General features: G+C 46.0%; 1 protein-coding gene across 1 annotated transcript in view; it reads right to left on the reverse strand.

The window, feature by feature from the left end:
- The window catches only part of LOC134467939 (katanin-interacting protein), a 60,537-nt gene extending 49,827 nt beyond the window's left edge, over positions 1-10,710 (reverse strand). The window contains 6 exon segments of the mRNA XM_063221944.1: positions 1,357-1,458; positions 4,240-4,325; positions 5,682-5,911; positions 7,834-7,907; positions 9,713-9,756; positions 10,456-10,710. Of these exon segments, the coding sequence (XP_063078014.1) occupies positions 1,357-1,458; positions 4,240-4,325; positions 5,682-5,911; positions 7,834-7,907; positions 9,713-9,756; positions 10,456-10,669 (750 nt within the window). The 5' untranslated portion in view covers positions 10,670-10,710.
- Between the last annotated feature and the right edge of the window lie 200 nt (positions 10,711-10,910).

Consider the following 10,910-nt stretch of genomic DNA (forward strand, 5'->3'; position numbering starts at 1 on the left):
AGGAGTGAGCTCGCTCCGAAGGTGCCGGCCGGTTGACACTACTCTACCATCCTCCCTCTGGGAATCTGAGAGCTGGGAACTTCCTTCACCTCCCACGGAGCGCTATCTACCGGGATACCGTGAGTCGCAGCCTTAAATAGTGTGTGTGTGCCACCTTCATGTGGATGCTTTCTGCTACTTTCTAAGTGCTTGAAGTGAATACCCGACTGCTGTGCTGTGTGCTTGCTGTGACAAACGTGGACTCCTGGAGGACCCTAGCGCTGTCAACGAGGAGACTGGAAACTAGAGACTGAAGACTGAGACCAAGGGCGTGTTCCCGAACACCACCATACTTCTACATCCGGGGCTTTGCACGTGTGAGTCCTGGCCCATTGGGCCCCTAATAATTTGTGGTGTGGCTTGCAGTTTTTTTGCCTGGTAACCTCGCTTGCTGTGTTAACAGGACACGTTTGCAGTGTGGTGTGCGAGTGTTCTCCGCCTGTGATACTAAGCCCCCACGAGAAGAGGTACAGTGGTGTCAAGTCTGCCCCCAACCAGTCTGACTCTGTCCAGTAGGATTTGTCCTGCTGCTCTCCCAGCATTCAGTGAATCGCGAAACCAGCCCCGCTTGCCGTTCCGGCCCAGCCCAGTGAAGCCAGCCTGCTCCACGTCAGCGCCGCTCAGCGAAACGAGCCCGCTTGCCGTTCCGGCCCAGCCCAGTGAAGCCAGCCTGCTCCACGCCAGCGCCGCTCAGCGAAACGAGCCCGCTTGCCGTTCCGGCCCAGCCCAGTGAAGCCAGCCTGCTCCACGCCCGCGCCGCTCAGCGAAACGAGCCCGCTTGCCGTTCCGGCCCAGCCCAGTGAAGCCAGCCTGCTCCACGCCAGCGCCGCTCAGCGAAACGAGCCCGCTTGCCGTTCCGGCCCAGCCCAGTGAAGCCAGCCTGCTCCACGCCAGCGCCGCTCAGCGAAACCAGCCCGCTTGCCGTTCCGGCCCAGCCCAGTGAAGCCAGCCTGCTCCACGCCAGCGCCGCTCAGCGAAACCAGCCCCTCCTGTTGGTCCAGCATCGACCAGTGACGCCACCCCCCTCGACATCCCAAAACAGAGACTGCCTGCCCCCACCCCCCCCACCCCCCTCGTTTTAGTCCTTTAATAAAAAAACGTGTACGTAGTACTGATTTCCTGTGTCTTGGCATGTTTTGGTGTGCTTGGTTTACTCCTCCGGGTAATGGGAAAGCAAAGGGGGTGCCGCTCGTAAACGCGCATGCCCCCAACCTGTGACACAGACACAGACACAGACACATCACACAGACGTAGAGTCTAGACACTAGGCACATCACACGTGCACACATACACGCGCGCACACACACACAGTCCTACCTCCATGCTGATGCTCTCATAGGGTTCGAAGTCAGCAGAGTAGCGCGGCTCTGGCTGCAGCTTCAGGCTGGTTCCTTCCTCTGTCCGGATGTGGACCGAGCTCTGGAGATAAGATTGCTGCATTGCTGAGTCCAGTCATTACATTACATTACACTAGATTAGACGTAGCTGATGCTTTTATTCAAAGCCACTTACAGTTATTTTAAGAACAGGGTAGGGGTGTGCGATATGATGATATTAAATCGTGAATCGTGAAATCCAGTACAAGATCATCTTGAATCTGCCAAAGTGGAGAAATCGTATAGATCGTCTTGCAGTGAGGGTGCTTACGATCAGTATCAGGGTGATGTCCACTTGGTGTTGTTGTCTCTTTTATTCTTTACATTATTGTATTCCAGTTGTGCACTTTATGAGAGTGTCATCAGTGTGTTTATCTTTAATTAATTGCTAATTACAAATTGTTAGAAAAAAATAAATTGTTTTTATTTTTTCAATGGAAGATCATGATAAAAAAATTGCAACAAAGATTTTATATAAAAAAAATGTGATATGACTTTTTTTTGCCATATCGCCCACCCCTAGAACAGGATATTGTTTTCAGTCCCAGGAGCAGTGTGGGGTTAGGTGCCTTGCTCAAGGACATCTCAGCCATGAAGTGAGAAGGGTGGGATTCGAACCCACAACCTTCTGATGTAAAGCTCATCTCCTTAACCACTGCGACAGAATCAAATCAGCATTATAATGTACCATATGCTTTACATCAGGTTTAGAATACAGATTAAAATATTCTATTGTCTGAAAAACAATCTGAATGTTTCTGTAAGGGCTGCACATTATTTTCTTTCACATTCCTTTGGTCAGATATAGAAAACAATTTAAGTTTTCTTTTTATAGACCACAATTGGTATGTGCTGTCCATATTTTGTACGTGGTCATTTATTTTTGTTCTCCACAATTTGCTTTGTAATGTGCCTCAGATACAGACGTCCTATACAAGTAATTAGGACTGTGTGGGCTTTCCAGGCAAACCTGGGCAGACAGCCAGCACTGGCCATTGGCAGGGCTGTATAAAGATGGCCCAGGGCCCCTAGGCTACATGTAATTGTGAACAAGGAATTAAGAATACCATGTCTAACAACTGTGGAGAGGAGTATAAAATAGATTCACAACTGCATTCAACACGACAGAACTGGTCACAATTCTGCTTTTTTCCCCACTTTTGGAAAATCAGGGGACCCCCTGACAGGTGGGGGCCCCTAAGCTGCAGTCATATCTAGCCTGTGGTGGCGGCCCTAGGCTGCAGCCATATCTAGCCTGTGCGCTAATCCGGCCCTTGCCATCAGATTGGACAGATGCTCTTAGTCAACTCCTATATCCCTTAAATTGGCTTTCTTGACATACAGCAAATGGAGTGGCGCTCTGTGATACCTCTTAGACTAATCGATGCCGTAATTCCATTATCCAATTTTAAATTAAATGGATATTGACCACAGCTATGGTGGTTATTTACAGAAAACCACACAGTAACCTAGCCTGCTTATCATCGACTTTCAAATCTCTTCGAGACTTGGTCTGACCAAGAGCATGACAATGAACATTTTCCAAACGGCATGGTTGACCTGCCTCCCTTGGTTTGATAATGGTTGTATGCTTCCCGACAAAGTGGAAGGAGTTCCCGATTTTTCAGGAGCTCAGAAACGATATTGTATTGCTCTTGGCCTGACTAGAAGCAACACTGAAAGTGTTGCATCACTAGAAGGGCACGGCTTGGTTAACAGTAACCCACACAGTGCCCTTTTGTGTTCAAATCCCATTTCACACATGTTCACAATGCAATGCACTTTCTTTAGCTACATTCGAAGCAGGTTCCTAGTCTTTTCTTTCCTAGTTCTAGAGCTGCAATATTCAACGAATGCAAATTATCCAACTAATGAAAACAAAACTGTTCTGGTGCTGCAAGGGCTTTTAGCCTGGGTGTGTCAATATTGATCCTTAGAGAGAGCCTGCAGTGACACTCCCTGGACCCACTGTGACACGACATCACACCTTGGTTTGCTTCTTCATGACCCCACGTGTGTACATGAAGCTCATTTACAGTAATGGCAGACCAGGAAGAACTATCAGAACAAATTCAGGTATGCAGATGAAAGGTTAAAAGATGCCGGAGATTTTTTTGTGCTACTTTTTTCCCTTCTCTTTTCCACTTTTAATGTCATGTTACTGTTCACTGTCATCTGTACAGTTTACAGTTTATGTCTCTGTGTTCCGCAGCCGTCTGTCCATACTTATGTGCTCTGCTCTTGTGAGTCTTTGTCCATGGCATGTATTTGATGCGCCAAAAAATCCTATCAACTGTGTTGATATGGCAATGAACTTCTTGAATCTTAAATTACACCATTAATGTGGTTAAGTCACATGCAATCAATCCTGAACATACACACTAGGGATGCAGGATGTCAAAAATTACGGCCGATATCCGATATTGATATTGCGGTTTTGGCCGATAACCAATATTAACCGATACCGATGTTTTTCTTTATTTTTCTTTTAAAGAGATGACAATGATGCAAATAAACAGATTTTTTGAATGTCCTGTTATTTCCAAAAGTACTTTTTAACTCCCTGTGATAAAATCAGATAAAAAATAGAGACAAATTAAAAGACAAACAATGAAAGTCACCGTCAAGTCCAATCTTTTAAAACCATAACATATTTTTAAAGTGTTGAGAAATGTCAAATATCGGCCGATACCGATACATCTGGACGATACATCGGCATCCTTAATACACACAATGCTACTTCGAAAGCATATCCATGGATATTCAGCCAATAAACAGAGTTCATGTACTGTATGTTTAAGTAAGAGAGCATATGTCAAGGTACCTGCACCCATTCTTTCCTCTGCACTTTGCCTGGTGCTGTGTGGCTTCTCTTCTGCTCTTTGTCTCTATCGCTGCACCTCAAGGCTTCTGCAAGAGGCACAAAATAAACACCCCCATGAGTAGAAAATAAACACCGCCCTATGAGTAGAGAATAAACACCCCCATGAATAGAGAATACCCCCCCCACACACACACACACACACAGCAAAATAAACACCCCTTATAAAGGGGGATTCATACTTGGCGTGACTGGCGCTACCCTCCTTCATACTTCACTCGCGACGATGGCGCGCGCCGTCACGTGACCCAAAATGACGTCACACGCCGTGGCGCGAGCTGCCGTGGCGCGAGTTCGTGCACCCCACATTTTTTGTAACTTGGCGTGCGCCACCAGCGACCATCTAGGTAGGCAGACAAAGCAGGAGTTGCGAAGAGAGGCTACAGCTACTGTAGGCTACTACAGAATGGATTCTGCATCATTTTGAGGATAATAAAATGTCCTAGAGAGTTATTTTATCTTCTCCCTTAAATGTTGTTCAGTGAAACAATTGTTTACTTTGTTCAGAAGCACGTTGTGTTCGGCGATCTATTTCTAAATTCTGCCGCCAGAACAATGCTCTCACATGGTCTTGGAATGATCTGGCAATGTAGGCTACAACAAAAATCTATGTTTCAATGTGGTAAGTCACAAGTCAGACGTTCAGTAGCCCTACAGCAGCCGTGTTTGGCTTTCTATTTTATACATCCGTAGAACCCAAGCTGCGAGTTGCGAAAGATACTGCAGTTTCTCTCATGAACAGCAGAGGGCACTTCCGAAAATGCGAGCGAAAGCCTGTTTGAAGTATGAATAGTCTGGCGCAAGTGATGACGTCATTGATGGTTCTCGCGCCAAACGCGCCAAAGTGCGCACGTGAAGTATGCAGAGCCCTTAAGTGATACACACAGAGCAAAATAATCACACCCCACACGAGTGAAGCATGAGTGTACTTGCTGTGTGTGTACATGCTTGTGTGTGTAACTGCTATGTGTGTACTTGCTGTGTGTGCACCTGCTTGTGTGTGCACGTGCTGTGTGTGTACATACTTGTGTGTGTAACTGCTGTGTGTGTACCTGCTGTATGTGTGCTTCTGTGTGTGTACTTGCTGTGTGTGTAGCTGCTGTGTGTGTACTTGCTGTGTGTGTACTTTCTGTGTGTGCACCTGCTTGTGTGTGTACTTGCTGTGTGTGTACATGCTTGTGTGTGTACATGCTTGTGTGTGTAACTGCTGTGTGTGTAACTGCTGTATGTGTGCTTCTGTGTGTGTACTTGCTGTGTGTGTAGCTGCTGTGTGTGTACTTGCTGTGTGTGTACTTGCTGTGTGTGTACTTTCTGTGTGTGCACCTGCTTGTGTGTGTACGTGCTGTCTGTGTACATGCTTGTGTGTGTAACTGCTGTGTGTGTACCTGCTGTGTGTGTACTCCTGCGTGTGGCCAGAGAAGAGGCTACAGCTGCGTGAGGCGACCTCCTAGGGGGGTGCGAAGGGGCAGGGGGAGGGGGCCCTCTGCTGCTGCTGTGCTGCCCCTGGTCTCCTGTTCGGTCCGCGTTGGCTCCGTTGATGTAGATGGAGAAGCCCTGCTCCAGACGCTCCAGCTCAATCTGCTTGGAGTCTTTGGCCCTCAGTCTCCTCAATACCCTGAGGACAATTACACACACACACACACAGACACAGACAGACAGACAGACACACACACACACACACACACACCCACACACACACACACACACACACACACACAGACACAGACAGACAGACAGACACACTCTTTAATACCCTGAGAAAAATTACAAGCACACAGACATGTGTGTGTGCATGCACGCACACATACACACACACACACACACACACACACACACACACACACACACACACACACACACACACACACAAACAAACACACACGCACACACAATTGATGGGAGTCTCTTGACAAGTCCAATAAACACTTCAGCTCCAGGCTTCAGGGTTGCTGTCCCGCTAGTAAATCCTGTGTGCTGAGCGGAGTCTTCCAGCGTAGCACAATGACAGCACACTACAGACACCAGTTTACACCCGTATAAAACGCCTCAGAGCTGTTGTATGTGCTGTTTATTTGTGTTTACCTGCAAGAGAATTTCGCCTTTGCAAAGTTATTCTGTACCCAGACTGTTTGATTTATGAAGCAAAAAAGGCCACACAAAACCTACATTTTTAGAGATTTTAGAAATACTTTCTCGTTCGGAACACTAGTGCAAAGCGTGATGCAAACTTAAGAGACACCACATATAGGTATGTGACACTTCACATAGTGATATGTGGGTTCTAGCTGTTGTGGGGGTGCACGATGTGCAGACTACACAACTATCGATGTGCTCCTTTGTGAAGCCTATAAGTGACCTCTTACTGAAATGCTGCAGCTATGCAAGACATAATGAGGATGATCTCACATTACAAGAGCGCTCGCTCACTTGTTATCAATGATCTCAGAAGTGCAGATAAGAAGCGACCAGCTGATTGAGACAAGAGACTCAAGTCAGATGCCTGAGGGGATGTCTGGGTAGGGCCTGATCTGTGTGTGTGTGTACGTGTACGTGTACGTGTACGTGTACGTGTACGTGTATGTGTGTGTGTGTGTGTGTGTGTGTCTGGGTAGGGCCTGCTCTGCTCTGCAAGCGTGTGTGCGTGTGTCTGGGTAGGGCCTGATCTGCTCTGCTCTGCTCTGTGTACGTGTGTGTGTGTGTGTGTGTGTGTGTGTGTGTGTGTGTGTGTGTGTGTGTGTGTGTGTGTGTGTGTGTGTGTGTGTGTGATGTCGGTCTATCTGTGTGTGTGTGTGTCTGGGTAGGGCCTGCTCTGCTCTGCAAGCGTGTGTGCGTGTGTCTGGGTAGGGCCTGATCTGCTCTGCTCTGTGTGTGTGTGTGTGTGTGTGTGTGTGTGTGTGTGTGTGTGTGTGTGTGTGTGTGTGTGTGTGTGTGTGTGTGTGTGGCCTGATCTGCGTGTGCCTGTGCGTGTGTGTGTGTGTGTGTGTGGTGGAGGTCTATCTGAGATGAGGTGTCATGCCGTAGCGTTGCTAATCAGCAGGCCATTTGAGCTGGCAGTGGCAGTGTCCCTGATCGACCACAACACCATCAGATCATCCACCCACCAGCCCTCCATTTAGTGTGTCAAGCCAGCGGCTTTCTCAGAAATTGGCCAATCAGATCAACACACAAGCGGGAGTAATACTAGCTCACCAGGGCAGGCTCGAAGACTATGGTGCGTGTCTGTATGTGTGTGTGTGTGTGTGCGGGGGGTGGGGGCAGAGGTGTGACAGAGAGAGAGAGAGAGAGAGAGAGAGAGAGAGAGAGAGAGAGAGAGAGAGAGAGAGAGAGATATTCTCCACGCTAGCGTTTCCGTTCTCGGTAATCCAAGATGCCACTGTAACCCCGCAGTTAACTGCCTTTTTGTGCATCCCTGATGTTGCCCTGTGTGGGGGTACGCTTTTGTGTGTGTGTGTGTGTGTGTGTGTGTGTGTGTGTGTGTGTGTGTGTGTGTGTGTGTGTGTGTGTGTGTGTGTGTGTGTGTGTGTGTGTGTGTGTCACCTGTTTTTGTGCTGCAGCGTGATTAAATATTCATCCAGAATCTGCTCGGCTGCGAATGACGGCTTGTGACCCTCCTGTCAAACACACACAACAGTTAGTAAAGGGACGACTGATAAAGGGTTTTAAAATAACACCTTAAGTAGCTTTGAATATCTTTTTTCCCCAGTTGATACAACCGTAGCTTTTTACCAGGTACCGTCCTGCCACTGGGACGATGTGATAGTGACTGAAAAAGACTTAGCTACCATAGTACTACACCACTATGACAGTACACAGGGCCTTTAGTAAGATATTATGACTTCATCATTGTCATTCTGGTAACAGCTCATTTATAACAAGGGTAGTGTCTAAAGGAGTTAAAGGAATAACCAGAACCCGTATCCCTCCTTCCAGAAATATACACTGTAGACTATGGAGACTATAGAGCCCACAGTTTTTCTTCCTTTTGTCAGAAAACAGGTAGGTAAACCACTAGGATCTATGTTGTATTGTTATTGAGGAATTACCATCAGGCAACATAACAAACACTGAACACAGTTGCTCATGAACACTGCTGTATATGAAAAGCCTATAGCTTGGATGAGGCTTAGTAGACATTTACCAAACTAGGCATTATTATGCAGCACAAGCAAGCATCATTAATCAAAAACACACAAACGCCAGCTGCTGCATATTCAGGAACTAACCACTGAGGTATGAAATTATTACACACAATATTACAGACAGGTCATTCTCTAACCATTAAAAAACAGACATCTGAGCTGAGAAAAAAAATCTGCATCCAAATCGACCAATGATTAGATTCAGCACAAGAAAGCATTCAGTGCCCCAGGCCACATGACTGGCCACATGTACAGTACCGTAACTTATATGAGCAATATCTACATTGAATCACCTGTCAGATAGTCACAATGGACTTCTTGACATCCAAATAATAAAAGAGCGACATCGACATTAAAACTTTAATGTTACCACCATACCATAAAATGTATGGCATAAACATCGACTACCACAGTACACCACACCCACTTATTCATAAACACTAAGCATGTATTTACCATTTTGCACATTTGCATTGATTATTTTGTCATCTGAATAGTTTGCTGGATCGTTCTTCCGTTTTACAGCGATACTTGGGAACAGTCTTGGTCCTAATAGGCAGCCAACATATATTCTCAAATGTTCAGGGAAGGCACTCATTGGCCAGGGGGTAAAACCCTGATGCATGTAGTAGTATGTAATCACTGGTGTGGAGGAAATAAGCAAACAGCTTGTGCTAGTGTGTAACCAACACCAGAGGCGAGATAAGAAAAGGAAAGGAAAGCATGCAGAAAGGGCAGAATAGAGAGAGAAAAAAGCTTACGGTTAACCTGCCAACCCGTCAAACAGCATCATACAGAAGCACTGACAAGGAATGGCTGTTGGAAGAAGACAGGAAAAGAAGGAGAGAGGAAGGAAAGCAGGAAAAAAAGAAAAGAGAGATGGCTGTGATTGACAGCAGACGTGGGAGCACCAGATGAGTCATCCGTTTGTTTATAAATAAAACAAGGGGTTTAACTGACTCTACTATTTATTCTTTCAGAGAATTTCCAGGAGTACAAAACTATGCAACTATATTTCAAGGCAATGGGCTACTTTTAATTGCCGTTGACAAATCATGTTCATTGCCTCACACGTTTTTTCCCCCTCTCAGATCACATATTCAACCATTTAAAGGATTAGTAGCTTATCTTGTGAATGATGCATCGGCCTATCTTGTGCACCATGTACAATAACGACGGATAGTATAACATGAGAGGCATTGGAAAATGGTAAGCATCAAAGCAGTGAGAGGTCAACGTGATAGGAAGATATTTTTTGTCATGGGTTCATGTCTTACCTCTCCATCCATAGGCGGGCGATGGGATTGGCTTTTGGCAGTCCCTGTTTACCCAAATCAGGGAGAAAGACGTAGGAATGTTAAACGTCTTCCCCAGCAATGCGTCCTCAGATAAACATATCTGAATCAATAAACTAATCTGACTACATCTGACACGACACTAAGATCACGCGTTACTTCTAAAGCGAACAGCTTCAACAGCTGACAAATACAGATGTGCATCGCCAGGCGCGTCCTGCTTGACACAAATATAACGCATGCAAACGCCTGAAATCTTGATGGCAGGCAAAACAAATGTTTATTTTCTTCTGTTTCTACGCAGTCGTCCAATGGTCAGTTTACTACCAGACGAAGTTAGTGATGGCTTGAAGTTATATTCCATTTGTTTTGCCAATAACGAAATCTAAGTTAGCCAACGTTTTTGGACAAATGTTGAAGTGCGTTAGCTGACATGTTACTAACGCTGAAGCAGTACTGCTGGTTCACAAGAAGATAACTGTCCTGGGTATACACGACACGTGTTTACAGATGGGTACCGTATGCACATACTGTAACCTTTGTCACACCAGCTAGCGAAAATAAGTTTATGTACGAGCTAGCTAGTATGCTAGCACTTAGCACATTCACAACACCGTTAACCTTGGCAAGCATCAGCCCCTTCGCAAAACATCTGACAATAGGATATACACTTGAAGGGTTAGTTAGTTCCACATTCTTAACTTCATCATACACCGTCAACTTACAGTCCATGGCATGTCTTTTAATGACCGACTGGGCTGAATCCTGACATCCAACTGCCTGTGTGTTGTGCCAAACCTTTCGGTCTCTCTCATGCGTCTTTCTCTTCTGTTGTGGAGTTTGTGCTGGTAACCAGGGGAGTGTGTTGTCCAATAAGAAGCGTGTCTCCACAAAAGAAGACACTCCCCTATTGCTATGGCATAGAAACCACAGCAGCATCTGCAAGCCGAGGACATCATGTAGTTCCAGCTGACTGCTGACAAAAGTTGCAAAACTATGCATGGGGACAACTTTAATTCCTATATGGCTCACCGGTGGCGTGTAGAAAAAAACACTCCGAACACGAACGTTTTAGTTGACAGTACAATCTTCATCAATATTAGATAAATGGAGTGATGGAATAATGTGATGGTCATACACAGTACCATTGGTGTCCACTGGTTGGCGTAATTGACCAAAA

Source organism: Engraulis encrasicolus, chromosome 17, assembly GCF_034702125.1.
Source record: "Engraulis encrasicolus isolate BLACKSEA-1 chromosome 17, IST_EnEncr_1.0, whole genome shotgun sequence".
NCBI classification, from domain to species: Eukaryota; Metazoa; Chordata; class Actinopteri; order Clupeiformes; family Engraulidae; genus Engraulis; species Engraulis encrasicolus.